Source organism: Marmota flaviventris, chromosome 14, assembly GCF_047511675.1.
Source record: "Marmota flaviventris isolate mMarFla1 chromosome 14, mMarFla1.hap1, whole genome shotgun sequence".
In the NCBI taxonomy this organism is placed as follows: domain Eukaryota; kingdom Metazoa; phylum Chordata; class Mammalia; order Rodentia; family Sciuridae; genus Marmota; species Marmota flaviventris.
Genome location: NC_092511.1, coordinates 38895410 through 38918081, shown reverse-complemented (window position 1 = coordinate 38918081; position 22672 = coordinate 38895410). Strand labels below are relative to the sequence as shown.

Below are 22672 nucleotides of genomic sequence, written 5' to 3'. Positions count from 1 at the left end.
GGCTTTTTTTAATTTTCCTTTTGAGGAATCCCACATACAAGTAAAAACATTAAATAAAATTTGTATGCTTTCCTTCTATTAATCTCTTTCAAGTCATTTTGATTCTTAGGCCAACCACAGGACCTAGGAAAGTAAAAAGAAGTTTTGCCTCCCCAACAGAGTATCTATTGTCTGGCTCTATATGTGCTTAATTGGCTTTCCTGGCCTTTACTCCAATGACACTGCTGCTTGTGGTCAATCCAGTGGTCAATTCTTAGTCCTCATCTTACCCTATAACAGCATTTGAGGCAGACACTACTTCCTTTCTCACCGAGATACCATTCTCTCATGTCTTCTCCTCCAGCTACTCTTCCTCGGTCTCCTTTACTGTCCTTGTTTTTTGACCTCTAAACTTCAAAAAGCCCAAGGGTTCAGCTCTCAGGCCACTTCTAGTATTTCTATTCACTCCCAGGTGATCCCAGCCAGTCCCACAGCTCTAAATTCTGCTGTTCCCAAAGTGGCATCTCTAGCCCAGTACTCTCTCCCACCTTATGCACCCAAGTAGTACTCACTGTCTCCACTTGTATACCTAATAAATGTCTCAAGGTTAACACATCCGATTCATGCATAAACTCCTGATCTTTCACTCCCATTCTGTAGCTGCTCAGATGAAAAATCTTAGAATCATCCATCTTCCATTCCCTCTCCCCCTCACAATCCACATCCAATCCCTCAGCATGCACTGTTCTTTCTTGTATTTCAAATATATTCCGAGTCCAACAATTTTGCATCTTCTTTCACCACTCCTAATCATTATGATTGGTCACACCTGGTGCTACTGTCTGAAGGTTTGTGTCTTCCCAAAATTCACATGTTGAAATCTAACCCTCAATGGATGGTAGTAAAAGATGGAGCCTTTGGAAAGTAATTAGGATGTGAGGCTCCACCCTTACAAACAGGATCAGTGGTACTTTAAAAAAAGGCTCAAGGGGGACTGGAGATATAGCTCAGTTGGTAGAGTGCTTGCCTTACATGCATGAGACCCTGGGTTCAGTCTCCCACACTATAATAAATAGATTTTTTAAAAGGCTTGAGGGAGCCTTTTTGCTCCTTCCTCCATGCAAAGACACATAGATGGTGCCCTCTATGAAGAACTGACCCTTATCAGACTTTGAATGTTCTAGCACCTTGCTCTTGAACTCTCCAACCTTTCATAACTGTAAGAAATAAATTTCTGATCTTTATAAATTACCCAGCCTATGGTATTTTATTATATCAGCAGGAACAAACTAAGAAGCCTGGGTTATTGCAATAGGCTCCTAACTGGTCTCTCTGCTTCTGTCATTGCCCCCCACTCATTCATAGACTCACCTTAACATGTAACAAAGTTCATGTAACTTGTTCACCAGAAACTCTCTAGGGGTTTCCATCTCATTTAGGATGAAACCTGAAGTCCTTACCATGGCCTACAAAGCCCTACCTGATCTCCTCCCTGACCTGCTAGCAACCTCTCTGATTTCCTTCTCCCTGGTCCTCTACCACTGAGTAGCTATTTGCTGCTAGCCTTGATATTCCTGAGACAGGCCAAGAGCCCTGATTCTAGCACCTGTGCATTAGCAGTGGCTGGACTTACTCTTCCCTGAAGGATCCAGGTGACTCTCTCCTTCATTTTTTCCAGGTTTCTTCTGGAACTCCATTTCAACATTCTTCTGCCACTCTTTGCCACCCTACCCTTCTTTATTTTCCTGCATAACAAATTACTATCTGTTTATTGTCTGACTTCCTCCATTATTATATACCCTCTAGGATAACAGCAATTAACTGTTTTGTGATTGTTTATCCCCAGTGTCTAGAAAAAATGTAGACACATAGAAAGCACTCAATAAACATTAGAATAATCAGCAAGATGATTGATTGTAATGACATAGCATTTTGAGGTTATTAGAAGTGACAAACTGTGGCTACCAATGCCTTAAGCAACACTTCTGTATTTCAGATTGTGGCAGACACCTTTGGGAATGTCTCATGCTACACTCATAGACTTGCTCATGACATAAGATTTTTAGAAGAAGAATGTTCTAATGGGCTTCATAAAAGAATGGCAACATCCACCCAGAAAGATTTCTGAGAGAAAGAGCTCATTACTGTTTTCTGAGGACTGAAAGAACAAAGCCTTGTCCCTGGGTCAAGGTAACATGGAATATTCTGCAAGCAAATATTTGCTTGGTCTTACCCATAGACTGAAAGTACAATCCTGGGCTGGAGCTAAATTTTAGAGACCACATTGACTTTGCTACATGCCCACACAAGATGGATTAATTACAATATTTTCTAAATCTTCATAAGTAAGATTTAGAGTTTATTAACTCTCATTAGAGTTTTAAATCAGTGGAGAAGGAACATGCTATTTTTCTGTCTCCTTAATAGAAATGTTTAGAGATAAGCATAGTATTTAAATCCTTGGGATGTGTAAAATTGTATTCAATAGCATTTTTAGACAAAGCATTAAGAATACTTTAAAGTGTTTGTCTACTGCATTAATTTTAATTGTACTTCACCGGACTCATGATGCTTTGAAATGATTTGTAAAATGCCCTCAAGATCTTTTATTAATCAAAATACAAGCTTCACCAAATTCAAACGCTGGTGTTTCTGACTCTGGGTAACAGCAGCTTGCCTGAGAGTTCCCTCTTCTGTTTTAAAAGTGTACTGCAAGTTACATTTCATGGATTTTACAGCAATTCTGGGTAGGACAAAGGGGGCTTCTCAGAAAAATGTCAAGATACAATCCTTTTATTTACATAAACTATCCTTCCTTCTGAGGTTTGGAAGGCTGTGCTGGTGTGCAGAGGCATGAGGGGAAGAAGCAAATCTCAAGGTGGAATGGCGATTTGTGTTTCTTCCTAGAATTCTCATGGAAATGAACTTCAATCTTTCAAAACATGGGGCAATCACACTAATCCATTTTCTTCTTTCATACAGGTGGAAGGAACATAATCTTAAAAGCACAATATTACCTGAAACTTTTATCTATGGTATTTTTAGTAAATCAACTATTTGCTTGATAACCAGCAACTATCTTGCTTTAAGAATTAATTACAAGGCAGGTACAGTGGCACATGACTGTAATCTCAATGGCTCAGGAGGCTGAAGCATGAGGATCACGAATTCAAAGCCAGCCTCAGCAACTCAGCAAGGCTCTAGCAACTCAGCTGAGACCCTATCTCTAAATAAAATATAAAAAAGGGCTAGAGATGTGGCAGAGTGGTTAAGTGCTGCTGAGTTGAATCTCCCGTACCAAAAAAAAAAAATAATAATGACAGTCAAATTCATATCTCAATGCCAGCTCTAAGCAAGAACTTATTAATATACTTACAACAAGAAAAAAATCCTTGTTTCATATAACCCAGGAAAATATACAGGTAATTAGGTTGAGCCCCATGAAATTGCTAGCAAGAATGACAAACACTGGCAATTGTCAATGAAAATATCAAATTGTCAATACCAAAATCAATATCTCACCAAATACACACAGTTCTATACTTTAGGAGCAAAAGTTCCTAGGGACAGAATTGTGCAGGGAATTAGAGGGTCTAGGATAGATAACATAGATACTTGGAAGCGGGCAGGGCAGCCTAGGTAGATCTGAACAAGAAAGAATTAAATGATGGGGATTTGAGGGACATTGTTACAAACATGGTCACTCGATGACACTTAATCCTTTCCCTTGCTCCTGAAGAACAACAGCCAAGCCTTGTCACTACGAGCAATGGCTAGAATAGTGCTTGGTGATCTGCCTGGTACAGTTTTGAAATATTAACTTTAATAGATAAAAGTTTAATTTCAACAAATGTCAGTTTTCTTATGATGGAAAGAGAGGTTGGTTTCATTAGGGTTTTTTAATCAGCATTGATTTACTTTTGTATCTATTATGGCCTACCCACTGCACCCACCTCAGCTCTCTGAAATATATTCTGCACTATTGGGTAAAAATATATTCTGCACTATTGGGTAAAAATAGTTTTCAAAACTTCAAAAACTTTGCTTTTAAATACACATTATTTCTTTAGTACTACTAAACAAGTTGCCCAAGTTGTACAATTCTGTTCTCCTGTGGACAAAGTTCAGCCTATTGTCAAAAAAAATGGTATATGACTTTGAAATGGAAGTCCTATCTCATTTTCATGCAGGTTATCAATACCTTTACTTTGTCTTTGAATTATTTTATGAATCTGTAAATGATAGAAGTCTGATATTAATGCACATGACTCTTGTCCACAGAAATGTAAATTAATTGTTAGGACAGGAGGATACTATATTTTTACTGTTGCCCTAAGAATGACTAGACCCATCTTGTATCTATTGGCAAATTCATTTGAGAATTCCTTACTTCCTATATATGTCTTTTTTTGAATTCTCTTTGGAACTCCTTATGACTTTTTTATTTTATAGGGTCTCAAGTTGCTTAAGGTCTTGCTAAATTGCTGAGGCTGGCTTTGAACTTAGGATCCTCCTTTCTCAGCCTCCCAAATTGCTAGGATTACAGGTGTGTAACACCACACCCAGCATTGAACCAATTATAACAGCTTATGGATTCCCTCATTAGTTAGTGAGTTAAATAAAATCTTATGCACATATTCACTTCATATCTTTATGAGTCATGATTATTTGCTCTTTTAAAAATCATCCTTTATCATATCATCAATTACAGTTTGATGATATTATTTTTCCAGGATATGCCAAGATGCCATGTTCAATGACTCCTTAATAGTGAAGTCTTATACATATGCCTGACAGAGAGTCAATTTTTGAAGGTTATTGAAATTGATTTCACACCTTAAAAAAATATCCCCAGGCCTTGCAAAAGATATAAGTCCATAGCACAGCAAGAATTATTTGAAATACATCTTTAATTTTAGAAAAATCAATATGCAATCTACAAAATACTTTGTTACATGATTATTAGGGCTCAAACTGTTTTATATTTGTATTGATAGGACACAAAATCATATTTTGAGTAAAACATTATAACAGTCATTGTTAAGGAAGACCTTCTAACTGAATTTATAAGAAAAGGGCTGTATTATAAGCACAGCTCCAGAATTAAGGGAACTAAACTCCTAGAACTGTCTAAAATATACATCAGGTCAAAAATTTTAGCCTTTATGTTCTGAAAAATATCCTTTTTCCATCCCTTTTTTAATAAACTGTTGTGATTCCATTGAAAAAGGAAATATTCTTTAATTCAGATCTTCATAATTGATCATGTGATGATCAATCCGTGAACTCATTTATATTGTTACTATGACTCTGTGATTTGTAAAGTGACCAGACTAGAACAATTGGAACAGAATGGGACTAGTCACAACTGCTCCTCTCTTTGGAAATGTGCCATAGTGTCAATCAAACAACTAACTTCAAAATGGTCAAACTCGTAATAAACAAGTAAACTAACCTAAAATGCTATAAGTATTTCTTCCTTTATTCCCTCCGGACTTCCTTTAAAAGTGAGGGGGGGGGGGCCTTGAAAATCACTATTTACTTTCTGACAAAAGAAATTCTACTTCCTAATTTTTAAATCTAAATAGACCCTACCTGATTTTTTTCACTTAGAGCTCCATAGTCACATTTGACCTCCTGCCATTTCTAAGGTCAGAAGAATCATATTAAGAAGGCTCTCATTCCTACACAGAATGTTAATTTAACACTAAGTAATGAATATTTAAGGTTCTAATAAATGTGCAAATTAACAATTATGCGGGAGCACCCTGCTGTTAATGCTATCAACCTTTGCATTGCTGCAGAAACTCAATTTGGGCTTTAGTCTTTTGTTACTATATTTTCAACAATGAGTCTTGAGATGCTCCCGGAAGTCTGGGTGGCTTGTGAGTAAACGACCCTAGCAGTGACGTACCCACAGATACTAGTCAACCTGTGAAGCATGAGAGACAATTAGTTGAACCCTTTGTTGAATTTATTTTGAGGTATAAATATTCATTAAGTTCGTCTAAATCAGATTGTGAGTTCTTTGTAGGCCAGATGCCATAAAACATACTTGGAAGGGAATGGCAGTAATTAACCCAGCTAACTTCCCTGGGATTGTGGTATAGCATCAGATCTGGCCCACTGCCATATTTGTTCTGAGCAGACTGAAGTCGCTCCAGAGTGTGCCCATGCCAGATGAAAAGAAAAGATGGTGGAATTTTAAAAACAATCACACACACACATATAGATTTGCCCTCCTAGACACATAAACAGTGAGTCTCAAACATATGATATTATGAGCAATATGTCAAGTGAAGTTAAAAAGAACAACATCAATTCCTTTCTCCCATTGACTTTTGCATTCTGTGCCTTCACAGTAAAAAATGAAAAGCAATAAAATCTGCTAATTGATACAGACCATCATAAATGTTTGTTTTAATCTGTTATTTGAACAGATTAAAATGAATGTAATACAATATTAAATAAAACATAGGAAATAAACTCTGTAGGCCAACAAAAAATGTTGTTGGGAAGAACATTATATCAGTTTTGACTCAAAACAATCCAGTAAATAGAGAAAAATGCCTCCTGATCATATTTAAGATTCAACATATATTGGAGGTGTATTAAAACCACAGAGAAGTTTGTTTTTCAGACTAAAAAACATAATTCTGATTTGTTGCTGTAAATACTAAAAGGAAATTACAACTAGTATTATAGGTGCTAATGATGCTGGCTTTTCATTAAAAACTAAACTATTGTAGTCATTTCCCTGACTTTGAAGAGTAGAAATGTCTTCTCTCAGAAATATTAGTAAAATAATCTAATGTCTTTCACTTTACTCATCTTTTAAAGAATAATACTCTAAATTAAGCATATAATTAACATAAAATAGCATGATAGCAGCACTACATAAAATAATCATGATTTAGAATCTACTCGAGAGAGGCTTCTGTTAATTACAAATAATACTTTATCAAAATACATTCTTAGAGTCTATACTTTTAGAAAACAATATTCATGAACTTTTAAAATTCATCTTTAATGTACATAAATATTTTTAACTAGTGTCCAATACTCTGATTCTATTTTGAAAGGAATCCCACCAACCAAAAGGCAATATGTCTTAGTGACTTGTACTAAAATATGTATATCAACAGGAATAGCTTCTTTGCAGCACATACCAGAATACAAAGACACTTTGCAAATGATAACAGAGTCAGGGAAAGACAGCTACCAGATACAGCCAATGATTACTTACCAATGTGGTCAGAAGATGGGAATATAAATAATTCAAAACCACTGATACTTCCAAATCTCCATTTTAGCTGTGGTTTCAACCTCATTCTCTACTAAAGCACGTTTCAGAGATGAGCAAAAGGGGAAGTTAAGTATTTTGGTTTACATCTTCTTTGATTGCCTTTCCCTCTGGTACAGATGCTAACACAGCAAGAAGAGATTGGGGACTGAGGGATAATAAACATGGCACTCAGGTAATCCAGAGTACAAAACAATCAGCCACTCAGTAATCAAAAATCAAAAACCTTTCAGCCAAACTGGCTGCCAGGACGTATTTCAGATAACGGTGCCTTTGAGTTTCAATAAGAAGCAAAATATCACACAAATTATAGACACATTTAGATGAAACCCCTATGGCAAAACATATCAAAAGCATAAAACACAGAAGGTTTGGTTTTAGGTCTAAGCTTCAGTACACACAGCCACTGGGCCTGTCCTAAGCCCACCACTCAGAAGCCAATAGCAGAACTTCATGTGGTTTCTCTGAGTTACATATCTGACGTGTGGATCATCATCACTCTTGGTACTTCTACTGAGTTATGCAGCCACCAGCTTTATCTGGGTCTTCTCCATCAATTTTAATCCATTTCTTTTCTATTTCAACCTGTTATATAAAAGCAAAACATGGGCAGCATTAGCAGTCCAATTTATACATGAGGCAAGGATGGGCCAGCTCACACTGTGACTTCAAACACAGCCCTCCAGCCTCCCGCACTAGCTTAGAAGAGTGCTCTCTTTGGGGACTAAAGAACCCCTCAAATCCTTCCCTCCAAATCTGAAGTTCTTTAAGTCAAACATACTATAAATATGCATCTAAAATATTAACTCATTTTTAATTCCATATTGAGAATACATGTATATATTGATAAGATATTGACAAGTCTGGCTAGATGTGATCAGTTATCTCCTAAAGGATCATATTATACAGTCATTGGCCCACCCAAAATTTAAAACACACTCCAAATTATCTTCCTAAAACAAACTAGTTTACAAACTAGTAACCCAGTTGAGCCAAACCATCTGTCTGTGCTGCTTCTTTTTCTAATCTCATCTCAAATGTCCCCTCCTCATGGAGACCCTCCTGGACCACCCTGGATAAAGGAGTCTCCCCTCACCTCATTCTCAATCCTGTTGCCCTATCATATTCCCTTTTTAGAATTCATCAGTTGTTGAAATAATATTTTTTGCTTGTTTACTAATTTTTTGTTTGCCCACACACACACACTAGAAGCTCCATCAGGACAGGGACCTTGTCTCTCTTGTTCACCACTGTGTCTCCCATCTATAGCAATAGCTGGAACTGGGACACAGTTCATCAGACACTAAAAGGAAGGTAGCATTATGAAACTAACATACAGTGGGGATGATCAGGACTTTGAAGAAATAAAGGCACAGATCCATGGTAAACCTGAGATACTTTGTTGTATAATTTTAAGCTGTCTACTAAAACTATGTGAAATTGACATATTCTATAAATAGGGAGGCCGGTATAAGTAAAGTCTCTGTGTGTACTTGACTCACATTTCAGTCATACATAACACTTACACAACTAGTGTTATAGGTCAGGTTCCCAAGAAGCAGATTCTGAGATAAGATTCAAGTGAGAAAGTTCACTGGGGCATTCTGCTGATCACTGACGGCAGCGGGGAGACAGGTGGGCAGAGCAGCCAATATCTGGGAGGCTGACCCTACAGTGGTCCTGTAGACTTAGCCTAGCTGATCAAATGTGGTCTTTATACACTGTATCTACCCATCTCTGGACACAGGTGACCCAGGAGAGGACATGACCTTGGGCAAAGCAGCTCTCTTTAGCCATGTTGGAAAAGTAAGTTCTTCAGTGACAAAAGAAGTACCCAGGACAGCATCTACCCATCATTAATTCTATCAATAGGAAAAAATCACCAGGCTCAAACATACAGACTTCTAAACAGATGGTCCAAAATAAAGAAAAATCCTGGTATATTACAATGTTATAGGATCACTAGTTGGTGTTAATGATGCCTTATACAAAATCACGTGATTTTAATAGGAATAAATGAGTAGAAAATCAGGATGGCATTAATCATAGCTGAGATTCAACCAACACATATATTTAAAATGCTATTAGTATAAATATTGTCCATGTGCAAGACAAAAAGAAAACAAATTCTAAACAGAACCACCTGTTTGTTAAGCACTATTCAATTTCTGTGATTTGTAAAATATTTTCCAATTTTAAAAATATTTGTAAACAAAACCAGCAACATATGCCACCATTTTAAGATACTATGGGAAATATGTGGGAGATATGCTCTGTGTTTCTAATATATGTTTAATATATATGTATATTAATATAATGTTTAATATGTTTCTAAAAAGATATATGTATGTGTGTATATACATACCAAACTTTGAAGATAAAAAGGAAAAATAATAATATATATGAAGGAAAAATAAGTTTAGAAACAGATGTAAGTGTAATTCACCTGGCTCAAGAGTGCAGAACTGATGGTGAACACTTAAAACTCTTGTAACAGAGTAACTCAGCATTTCTCAAAGGATGCTCCACAGAATACTAGTCCATAAGATATTTTTAAAATATTTTTTTAGTTAGATGGACCTTTATTTTATTTATTTATATGTGATATGTTGAGAATCGAACCCAGTGCCTCACACATGCCAGGCAAATGTACTACCACTGAGCCACAGCCCCAGCCCTCCATAAGATATTGATGTGTGTTTTATACACACATAACCACCAGACAATAGTCCACAGTCAATGAGTTGGGAAAAATTAGACAAGCAAGCTTAGCGATTTTCTTTTCATAGGACTTTTCAGAACCTTTATTTAGTTAATTTACTATCCCAACCTTTTTTTTTTTTTCATTGAATCACTGTGAGAGACACATGTTCCACAGCACATGAGAAATGCTATTCTAACACATGTTCCTCAGAACATCTTGGGAAATCTCACATCATAATTTTTGTTACAAATGTACTTCTTTTTTTTTTTCTTTTTTTTTACAAATGTACTTCTAAGATATGAGTTCATTTTAAATGTCCTGTTTTTCATTGAAAGTTACATAACTGTTAATTTGTGTTCTCCAGTATGGAAGGGAAGAACTAAGCTCAGTGGTACTACAAAGTTTCCATGGCCAAACTTATTTTCTAGAGCAAATATTATTACACACACACACACACACACACACACACACACACACAGTCACTTCAGAGGGTAAAGCAAATATTTAAGCCAAATCAGGCCCCAGTTCTAGATGGCCCAACATGAACCAAGGGGCTCTAGGATGTACCTGGATGTTGTAGCAAGCTCGCTGTTGAACATGTTTCTGTGGCTGGACATCGCTCTCCATCCCCAGAGACCTGACCTCTGTCCTTGAGGCACAGGACTCAGGCATAGAAAACTGAACAGTAGCAAATGGATACCAGTCAGAGGGAATTTCTTGGTCTGATCCAAGTTCTAGTTTGTATGACAGACAGTGGGGATGATCAGGACCTTGAAGAAACAAAATTGAATGGTCAGAGTGTTTTAATGCCCATTGAACATTTCTCCTGAACATAAAAGGCATTTATCTTTTACTTTAATAAGCAATTCCATTGGCATTATAGCAGTACAAATTCTATTTAAACAAAATGCTATCAAAATCTACAATTGTGTACCAAGTAGTGGAAATTCCACCTGCATTTTTAAGTACTAGCTCTAAGAAAAAGTATAATTTTAGCCGGGCATGATGATTCAAGTCTTCCAGCATCTTGGGAGGCTGAGACAGGAGGATCATGAGTTCAAAGCCAGATTCAGCAACTTAAAGAGATCCTGTCTCTAAAATAAAAAAAAAAAAAAGTCACATATGTGTGTGAGTGTGTGCGCAAGCGCACACATGAGCACACTAGGGATGTGGCTTAATGGTTAAGTACCCCTGGGTTCAATCCCTGGTACCCCAAAAAAAAATTACAATTTTGTTACTGTTACTATATACCTACAGAGATTAATTTCTCAAAATGTTTCCAATTACAAGTATTACAAAGTTTTTTCTCGAATTAAAAGGTAAGAGTAATGTTTATAACGTAATTATTTGGCCACAATGTGCTTTAGCCCTGTGGAAACCTCTTAAGCTCTTACAAGTAACTCTTAATTCATTCATTTTCTTACCACTCCATTTATAGATAATGCAAAGGTAAATTTCAGCCCAAATTAGGTTATATGAAAAAGTATGATTTTGTTAAATTTGAAGTTTTATTACATTTCAAAAAATATTCCAAACTAAGAATTATTTTTTCAGTGGGACAGATTATTTTTCACTACTGTAATTCTCATTCATCCTTCTAAAAAGCTTTGACTGGAACAGATATAGAGTGCAGAGATGGGCATATTGGCATCCAAAATTCCAATCTAATATTTGTTTTCACTCTATCCAATTTGTCATTTATTGAGCATCTACACTACACCAGGCCAGGATCTATGCCAGACCCAGAGAGATACTGGATATACTCAAAGATATTAGGTGGGTTCACATATGTGTGTACATGTATTATAATGGAGTATAAAATATTTTCACTGCAGTAACTTTATAAATGATTCATGATCTTGTTGCCATTGTTCATAGCATCTACATATCCAATGTGGCTGTCTTAAATAAATGTCCGTGATGACAGTAATTTCAAAAGCCAGATGAAATTGCTGTACCACTGACATAAATCAAGAACATTTTCATCAGAGTATAGCTTTAGGCACAAAAACAAGAGTTTAAAGAATTTCACTTAATTTTGAAAAGATAAATTGCCTTTCATTCCCTACAACCTGTTTCTTGTAGAGAAACTAATAGAATTCCAAGGCTGTAAAAAGCCTTGAGAAGTTATCAATCAATTAACCAACAGATGTTCATTAGCCACATCCATAGGAAAACAGTGGCCTCTGAGCACTTCTACCCACATCACTACAGGCAAAGTGATGACTTCATTCACACCCCACCCCCCAGGAGAGCCACAATCCATTATCCTTTCTAGACTCTGGCCACAGCCAGGATGCACAAAGTTCATTCACACTTAATTCAGTCCTACGATGGCAGAGTGATTAAGAATCCAACCTCTGCACCCAGACTACCCAGAGGCTGATCCAGCTCTGCTATCTAAGAGCTGTGTGATCCCAGGAAAGTTACTTCTTTGAACCTTGGTTTCTCCATCTGAATGAGGGTAACGATAACATGAGCTTTAGATGGTTTTGTTGTCAGAATCAACCAGTTATATACACACAGAACAGGGAAAGTAGTGTACTCCAGTGGTACAGATGTGCTGCACATGTATTATTAATTTGACAAGTACTACTTGATTTTTATATCCAATATTATTATCTAATTATTATGACTGTGCTAATAAAGAAACTGTGAATTCTACATAGAGTTGAAAATTATACCGGAGATGATCTAATTTTTTTTTAAAAAAATTTTGACTTGTAGATGAACACAATATCTTTATTTTTATTTATGTGGTGCTGAGGCTTGAACCCAGTGCCTCACATATGCTAGGCAAGCACTCTTCCACTGAGCTACAACCCCAGCCATAGAGACAATCTAATTTGAGATTCATATTTTATAAGGAAAAAAATAGGGGAAGTTTTTAATAAAAATTTAAGAAAAAAAATTAAACCCAAGATGAAGATCTCATATTTGTACAATGTTAGAAATAAAACCTACCTACTTTTCTAGGGGAAACAAATCGTGAAAAATAAAACCACTTTTTCTCTTCAAGTTTTCTGGGATATTTTTCCTGGCTTTTGGAGTACTCTAAATACCCCATAATGTTTACTAATACACTCCTTAGACTTTGAGCTCCACGATAATGGCTATCCTGGCACGTGGAGCTTAGCTGATTATTTGTCAAATTCACAGATAAATGAATGAAAGATAAAGGGAAATCCCGTCATCTCAGTTCTGACCACTAGGGGGCACTCCGGGGCTTTGGTACTTGTTACTGTCACAGCCCAAATCTTAGGTCAGGAAATGCACATCACAAAATCTTCTTAGGTCTGTTTTGATATCCAGTTCCCCCTAAACCAAAATATTTAATATCTGAAACTGAATTGTTGAGGGTCCAAAGAAACGAATAATACAAGGATGACACACCAAAGTTCCTATGGCAGAGAGGCACAGTGGTGCACTCCTTATAATCCCAGCAGCTTGGGAGGCTGAGACAGGAGGATCACGAGTTCAAAGCCAGTCTCAGCAAAGGTGAGGAGCTAAGCAACTCAGTGAGACCCTGTCTCTAAAGAAAATAGAAAATAGGACTGGGGATGAGGCTCAGTGGTTGAGTAACCCTAAATTCAATCCCTAGTATCAAAAAGAAGAAAAAGAGAACTATTGGTAAGAGAGAGAGGCATGTTTGCTAATAGACACTCCAGCACTGCCATTATTACCCTTTCCAATTCTATGCCACTGTTTACACCGCCTGTGGCTAATCAGGGTTCTCATTCTCTTTCTGGAACTCTCTCTCTCTTTCCCTGCTCCTTCCTCTCTCTCCCCCAACAAGGCCTAAGCTCCTAGTTCTCCTTCCCACCTCAGTGTGATGAAATCTATGAGCTCCCCGCCCAGGCCAACCTTTGCTGTAAAGGAACAGTGAGAATGGAAGAGCTGGTAGAGAGACATTTCAGAGACCTGCAGCTCATCCCACCTCTCCTGAAATCGCAGGGGATTTCACCAATAGGAAAGGTTAAGCCAGGCTCACAATTTCCCAGGAAGAAAAGCAAAAGCAAAAATATTTTTAATTAGTGCATAGTAGACTAGTTCATATGTTCTCCACCAGTTTCTACAAAATATCTAATAGTAAAGGTTTTTCAGAAACTGGTTTGGAAAGCATGATATTTAAAAAAAATTTTTTTAAAGTCTTGTCCTCTAAACACACAAATCATATAAAAAAGCACACCGAAAACTAGAGATGACTTCTAGGACCCAGCTACTGTGTGTGTGGTCCACAGGGCCACACCAGCACTTGTTAGAGATACAGGAGTGTCAGCCCCAGCCCCAGAGTTGGCCTCCATTTTAACAAGGTGGTTCATGTGGAAGCTTATTAAGAAACATTATCCTGAGACAAAGGCTTCCCCTCAGTCCCAATCTTCCTCTGCCTCCACCTCTTCTCAAGAGGCAAATCAGACTGCAGCCTACCAGGCACTTTCCTGTTCTCTGCATTGTCCTTCTCCCTCACATAACCAGCCCCCTTGGACCTGCACTCTCCTCTCCCCACTCTGACACAGCCCTCTTCTCCTTGTCTGGACCTTGATCTAATCTTGGCACCCAGATATAATCTTCACCAAAGCTTTGATCCCTAAGGATTTGCTCAGACCACTATCACTGTACAATTGACTGAAATGCTTGTAAAATGCTATTCTGTATGGGCTTGGCGCTCTGACAATCTCCAGAAAGAATCCCTGAGGGCCAAGATCAAGTCCAACCAAAGTCCATTCTTGTAATTGTTCTCATTGAGCCCAACTGCTGGTAAATACCAGTAGGAAGTGACACTAACAGGCCTCTAGAAGACAGGAACACAGGGAGCAGGAGGAATGATCTCTGCCTAAGAGACTAGATAGGGTTTCACAGGACAGTGACCAGGTCAGTAGTTCTCCTGAGCCCTGGCTGCAGTAGAAAAGCTTTTCACAAACATTAAAAACTGGTCCCCAGCCCCAGAGATGTGTTAGGGGCTTAGGTGTGTAGATGGGTACAGGTTGAATATCCCTTATTTGAGATGCTGGGGACCAGAAGAACTCCAGATTGCAAATTGTTTTGTTTTTGTTGATGATGATGTTTTTTGGGTTTTTTTTAATTTCATAATATTTACATAGACATAATATCATTGGAATGGGACAAAAGTCTAAACGAACTTCATTTATGTCTCATATATACCTTATACATATAGCCTGAAGCTAATTTTATACACTATTTTAAATAATTTTCTGCATAAAACTGAGTTTCATGGAATGGAATTTTCCACTTAAATGCTCAGAAACTTTCAAATTTGGGAGCATTTTGAATTTGTGGATTAGAAAAGTTCAACCTGTATGTTTTTAAAGCTCTAATGTGTCTAACATGCAGCCAGAATGGGGAAGCAGACTATTCACTCCAAAATGGGGAAACAGACTATTCACTTATTTACTTATGTGGTAAATAAGTATATTGATATCCAGTCCCCCCTGAACCAAAATATTTAACATCTGAAACTGAATTGTTGAAGGTCCAACGAAACGAATAATACAAGGATAACACACTAAAGTGTGGTTACTGGGAGTACTGGGAATTGAACCTGGGACATATACCACTGAGCTATATTCAAGCCCTTTTTATTTTTTAAGACAAGGTTGCAGTAAGTTGCCCAGGCTGACCTCAAACTTGCAATCCTCCTGCCTCTGCCTCCAAGTAGCTGGAATTATAGGCATGCACCACCATGCCCAACACAGACTTAATTTTAAAAAGGTGAATGATTGACAGATCCTAGGCTATCTCAGCTAATGGCAACACCATTCCCCACACTAGACACCCTGACTTTGTCCCCCCTGCCTTGCCCCCATGCCCAATCTGTCATCATCTTGGAGGAACCTCCTCTGAATTTCCTTATCCTTCCTTGTCAGCCTCCCTGTATCTATAACCTACTCCTGCATACCTCCCCTGCACTACACACCTGCCTTTCCAAAATGGGGTATGATACTGTCACAGTCATACCTGAGGACACCTCTGAAGACTTGGTGACAAACTCCACACCCCATAACATGGCTCACAAGATCTTCATGTGCTTCTTTCTTCTCCTACCACTCCCCAATTTTTAGTAGATTACCCACCTACAGGCCTGTGGTTCTGCTGTTTATATTCTGAGTGGAATCTGCTGATAGTTCTGTGCCAAGCTTAACCACCAGCTCTTGAGTAAAGCCTTCCCTCATACCCAGGCTTATCTCTCCTATTTCTGGGATCTCCACTGTGCATGTGTGTGCGTGCTGGAATAGCATACTTCTCCCCAGTGCACCTGGGGGGTTGCTCCTGGGTCTGTCTCACCTGCTACACTTACACATCTCTGGAGAACAGGGATCATGTTTGTGTATCTCCCCAGCATCCAGCACAGAGTCTGTAGCTGGAGGAAATTTAGTGGGTCTGCAATGAAGGAATGAGTCCTCCTCTCAAGAAATTCTTGTTGATTCCATCCATTATCTATACCATTCATGCTAGGAAAATCCAGTGTTATAACAGGATTATTTTCACAAGAAACTTTATATGCTGGTTCCCCTTCCAAAATTTAAAAAAAAAAAAAAAAAAAGTATGAGTTCAGTTTGCAAAATAAGTGGCGGCCCTGGCCAGGTTAAACTGAGTGCTTAGTCCTTTCAGGTCCTCCAGGACTACCTGCTCCAAGCAGGTTATTGAGTGAGAAGGACAGTGCAGAGAAGCAGCAGGATGGTCTCCCTGTCTCTCTGCTCCCAGCTGGTGAAACCAGCAGGCTGAGCTCTGCACTCCTCTCTCAGATTCATAATCACTACCACAAATCTATGAAAAAAAACATGTTTGATCTTTTGCTCCAACAACCATCTCTAGGACCAACAGAAAACTCCAGGAGTTGAGTTATCAGCCCTCAGGGGAGGCCTCTGGTTCTAGGAGGTTCCAGTAGGCATTCCAGCCTGCCTGCCTTCCCAGCTTTCTTTTTTTTTTTTTTTTATTTCCTTTAATAAGATAAAAGCCAATATATCCTGATTTTGTTTAACCCTCACAACCTCAAAGTAGCACAAGTAGCTTTCACAAAAGATCACTGAAAACCTGGTTCCCAAGATCTTCTACTTGTTTCCCTGGCATGCAGACAATCTGAGAACCATTCAACTTGCCTCAACAGACTAGTTATAAAAGAAGTCAGGAGAAGATTCTGACCTTCTCATCACACTGGAGTTGGCCAGAAGGTGCAGTCAGAGGCTATCCATTGGGACCATGCTAACCCAGCACTCCCCACCCTGCCTGGGCCCCAGCTAACCTTGCTGGGGAACAGACTCCCAGCTAATGTGGGAGTCACAAGAACACTGAGGGATGGAACACAGCTTTAATGAAGGAGAAGACTACAGTGTGGGGACTTCTCTTCTGGACAGGGACCTAGGTTCCTCAGTCCTCCAAGTCTATGTCTCTCACTTGCTGATCTTTGTCTGTAGCTCAAGCTCTAGTCAGTTGACAGATGTCACCAGAGAATTACAAGTCATGGAGAAGGTGGTCCACAGCCACCCGGGGAGCACTCCATGCTACCCCTCTATCCACGGTAGCTGGGGCTTGCTCTTCCTGCTTTATATCATTACAAAGTCTGTAGGGAAGTGTACACTGCCCTGAAATGAGATTCACTTGGGAGCTCTCTAAACATGCTGGTACCTAGGCCCTTGCCCTAGGGGTTCTGACTAAATTGGCACAGAGCAGGGCCTGAACATCCAGATTATTTACAAGCTCTCGGGACATTCCAACATATGGTCAGGTATGAGAAACACTATCACAGGGCCATCCCAAGTAAAAGTTCTTCTTCTCAAATCCACAGGCTGGAGAGGTCTCAGATGAGCTTAAATTTCCCTAAAGGACTAGAGCAGCCATGAGCTATTTGGAAACAGGGACCAGATCTTACCCAGCTTTACCCTCACACTTGCTACTGCACTTGGTATACAGTAAGTGCTCAGTTTGACTGAATACATGAGTGAATGAATGAATGAATGAGTGCATCAACTCAGATCTCCCAAACCTGCCCAAATTCACCTCCATAACTAGAAAAATAACTTTTAAGAAAGGAATAGCCCTAATTTCCAAATTTCCCTTGTTGTTTCATGATATCAAGCCCACTACTAACTTACTATTCTAAAATGAATGTGGGGCTAGAACTGGCTTTTCAAAGTTCTGACCTTCTAGATTGCTTGCTCTGCAGATTTTTAAAAATAAACTGAATTTTTAATACTTGGATTGTGTCTAATTCTAAAACAACCATTTGAGATAGTTAAATAGGTAAATTCAGCCCCCCAAAAATCAATTTGGTTAAAAAAAAAAAAGTAAGCCAGTCTTATTTCCAAGAGCAGGGAGGGAGCAAAACCTAAGGAGGAAGCATACTGGCTAAGAATTCAAAAAGGTTCAAGTGTACTCATGAATGGCAGGTCTTTAAAGATTAATTAGGGAATCTAAGCTATGTTAGAAACATTTTTAATATTTGATGTTGACAGGTTGATGTCAAAAAGCCCAAGGGTATGTCTGCATATTTTCCCTCATGCACCATCCACAACAAACTCCTAGCCCAGGATCCTCTCTCTTCAGATATTAAGAAAGATGTAAAAAGTTAAACTTCTGTGGTAGAAATAGGCCCAAAAGGAAACAAATAAACCAGCTGTTGGGCTAACTGTTCCGTTTCCCACAGGTCTAGGTGAACTGGCCTCAGCTGACAAGTTACCATCTGTCTCTGCCTGGTTGCAACCCAAGGAGAAGGGAAAAAACATTTATGTTATTTCCTAAGAAAATCAACTTAGGTGTTGAATATTTACTTGAATTTTTATCAGGAAGCCGATCTATCTTCCACACCACAGCCCGGTAGGCACTCTCATATTTGGCTGACCCCACAGTGACCTGAATGACAGGTTCAGATTCAGGTTCATGTAAACTCCCCAGACAGGCCCTGCGGTTCATTTTGGCTTTCAGGGACTTCTGCCTCTGGAGGTTCATGGTCCAGAGAGCCTTGATCCACTGAGACGGGACAGGAAAGTGTATCATTATATTGTCACAGCACCTCAAGGAACTGGAGTGGGATGGCCTCTGAGCCAACGGGGCCATGTTGACAAAGGCCTGAAGTTCCACGTAGGCGCCTTGGACAACCACGATGGACTTCACAGAAAAGGGAAGCTCGTCCCCATCATACAAAGTCTTAAAACGCATCAGCTCAAACCGGCAGGCATCAAGAGGGACAAACTTAACGATTCTTGACTGCTGATATTCTTGTCCTTTCACACACTTATGAAAATGGTAGTCAAGAATCTCGATCCACTTCTTTTCTGGATCTTTTTCAAAACAGCATTCATCTTGCTTTTGCAGTCCAAGGTCATTCAAGGTTAAAAAGCACTCCACGTTCCCATTCACAAAGCAGAGGCAATGGATTTGAGTTATGACAGCACTTTCAACCAATTTCCCATCCTCTTTTGTGACTTTACCCCAAAAGTTGTCCACAATTTCCAGGGAAATTTCTTGCTCCTCATAGTTCTTCTTTGGTTTGGGAACGACTGGCAGCTTCAGCAGCTCCTCCTCCACAGTAGTCAGAAAGTCCAGGAAGTCCCGGTACTCTGTGGACCCCAACTTCAACATCTGCTCTACGTCTGGTTCATGAACGACTTCTGTCTTAGAATGGTATTTCCTTTTTTCTGTGTAAGACACATGTTCAATCTTCACAGTATGGATTTTCCCCGCCACACTAAAGTTCTCAACTTTGGGTTCAGAAAGTCTGCAATGTGGGTCAAGCTGGAACTCTTTGAATGGCTTCTCCAAGCCCTTCTCATAATACATTTGCAAAATTCCTCCGGGTAAGACTTTCAGAAAAATTGGGCCCCATTGCCGGGAAGACATCATGTTCTTCTTTTCAGGGATTCTCAGCATGAAGGACCATCCGGCTTTGGGCTGACTCCTGAAAAGCGTATGGGGGACAAAGGAAGAGACAGAGTCTTCGGCATAGGGACACTGCGCAGACAAATTTCCAAGAGGGTCTTGGTGCTCGGCTGACTGGAAGTGTTCAAGCTTCTCACAGATGTAGTCAAGGGAACATTTATTTAGGCTTTTTTGATCCATAGGCATCTCCCTGTCTCTTGACGAGAAAGTCTTTCTGCTTCCCGAGGGGTCAAAGGTGAACTGAGAAGTGCTGCCTTCATCTTTCCAAAATGGACTTGAAAAAGCGCAGTCCTCCTGAAAATACTGAAACTGGGGAGCATCACTTTGCAGACCTCCACCTTCAGCCTGTTGAGGACTCGTTTCATCTGAGAGACCCACTCTGGGAGCTGGAGGTGTACATGAGGGGTCCTTAGGTACGAAAGCCTGGGAGACACAGGTGGACTTAGTAGACAATAAGGAGGAACCTGTTCCTGCTGGCACAAGTGGACAGTTTGGAGAAGATTCTGGAATGGGATAAAGGACATGAACCCCTGATTTAGGGATGCTGGGAAAACCTGGGAAGTCTTTGGTTGGTGTAGAAAGGGGAGAATTACTTGGAGGTCCCGGACTAAAGTAAAAATCAACAATGGGAGAAGACAGCGGGGTGCTGCTGGTGGAGGAAGGCCCACTGGGAAATTCTCTGAGACCAGGCAGGTTCAGTTTAAGTCCATTTGGTCTACAGACACTTTGATTCTCCAGAGGGAAATTCTTGGACTTTGGAGAAGACTGAAAAGCAGGGTCGTCATCAAAGGTGACCCAATTGCCTGGGTTTGTGGAGCACATCTTCAGGAGGAGGCTGTGGCCTTGTCAAGGAACCAGATATGTTGTCTCTGTTCAAGGAGAAAGAGAAAATAGGCATAGAAAATAAAGAGGAAAAAAACAAGTTACTAGAGGTCTTTAGTTATGAAAAACACTTGGATATACAAGTACACATAATTACTGAGTACAAACAAGTGTTTAGAGATGAATTCTTTTAATAGCTGAATGGATATTATATTTTTAAAAAGGATCCAACTGTAGGCTGTCTACACTACGAGACTCACTTTGGTTTAAGAATACATATAGGCTAAAAGTGAACAGATGAAGAAGGATACTCCATGCACCTGGAGATCAAAGTAGAACAGGGAAGGTAGTAGCTTAAATCTAGAATGTCCCCCTAAAGGCCAATGTGTTAGGAGGCTTGGTCCTCAGCTCCCTGTACAAATGAGAGGTGATATAGCCTTTAGGGCCTAGTGGGATGAACTAAGATCACTGGGGGTGTGCTCTTGAAGGAAATTGTGGAACCCCATTTTTTCCTCTCTCTCTCTTTTTGCACCCAGCTGAGATGACTGGGCTTCCTCTTCCATGTGCTTCTGCCATGAGATGCTGCCTTGTCACAAGCCCAAAAGCAGGGGCCAAGCATGGACTCAAACCTCCAAAATTGTAAGCCAAAATAAACCTTTCCGATTTTTAAGTTTATTATCTCCAGTATTGTATAACAGTAACAGAAAGCTAACACAGGGGGCCATATTTATATTAGATAAAACAAACTATAAGTCAAAAACTGTTAGATAAGACCAAAAGAACTTATAATGGTAAAAAGGCCAATTCATAAGGAGGCAATAACAATTATATATGAACCCAACATCAGAGCAACAAAATATATGAAACGAACATTGACAGAAGAAAGAAACAGACAGCTATTACGGTTTCAATATTAGGTGTCCCCCAAAAGCTTCTGTGTGAGACAATGCTAAAGAAACTTTAGAGATGAAATGATTGTGTTATGAAAGTCTTAATCTAATCAGTGCATTAAATCTCTGATAGGGATTAACTGAGTGGTAACTATAAGCAGGTAGGGCGTGGCTGTAGCTGTGGCTGGAGGAGGGGGTTCCCTGGGCTGTGCCTACCATGATGTTCTGCTTCACCTTAAGGAATGGAGCTAATTGTCTATGGACTGAGACCTCCGAAACCATAAGCCCCAAAATAAACTTTTCCTGCTCTAATTGTTCTTGTCAGGTCTTTTTGGTCACAGTGGTGAAAAAGCGGACTAAACCAAGAGCCAAACAATATTAGGAGATTTCAATATACTACTTCTTTTTTTAATACTGGAGATTGAACTCAAGGGCATTCTACCACTAAGCTACACCCCAGTCCTTTTGTTTTTCTTTTCAGGCAGAATCCTGCTAAGATGTCCAAACTGGCCTTGAATTTGTGATCCTCCTGCTTTAGCCTCCTGAGTAGCTGGGTTTATGGGTGTGCACTACTGTTCCCAGATTCCATATCCCACTTTAAATAATAATTACATCATCCGGACAGAAGATCAATTAACCAAGAAAAGACTGAGGACTTGAACAACACTATAGATTAAATGGACCTACCAGACAATATGCAGAACATTCCCAACAGTGGCAGAATGATTACACATTCTTCTCAAGCACACAGAACATTCACCAGATCACGTTAGGTCACAAAACAAGTCATAATTTAGGAAGACCAAAACCACACAAGTATCTTTGCCAACCACAATAGAATAAAACTGGAAATCAGATACAGAAGGAGGAATCAAATAATATCTGGAAAGACACAAATATGTGGAAATTAAACAAAACACAACTCAAATAATGGATAAATGCCGCAGTCTGGCTGGGCAAAATAACTGGAGGTGGCGGGGGGGACAAGCAACTTGTGAAGATTGATACAGTGGGAGCCCCTTTATTGTAGGACAGCAGAGGTATATATACATAACTGAATACACAGCTTGACTCAATTTA

General features: G+C 39.2%; 1 protein-coding gene across 2 annotated transcripts in view; it reads right to left on the bottom strand.

The window, feature by feature from the left end:
• Nucleotides 1–6826: 6826 nt before the first annotated feature.
• Ston1 (stonin 1) overlaps nucleotides 6827–22672 on the bottom strand; it is a 48295-nt gene continuing 32449 nt past the window's right edge. For both annotated transcript variants that reach the window (XM_027934324.2, XM_071601556.1), the window contains exons 2-4: nucleotides 18773–20749; nucleotides 10554–10756; nucleotides 6827–7867 (exon numbers count right to left, since the gene is read on the bottom strand). In XM_027934324.2, the coding sequence (XP_027790125.1) occupies nucleotides 7793–7867; nucleotides 10554–10756; nucleotides 18773–20702 (2208 nt within the window). In that variant the 5' untranslated portion in view covers nucleotides 20703–20749 and the 3' untranslated portion in view covers nucleotides 6827–7792. The remainder of the gene's footprint in view (nucleotides 7868–10553; nucleotides 10757–18772; nucleotides 20750–22672) is intronic.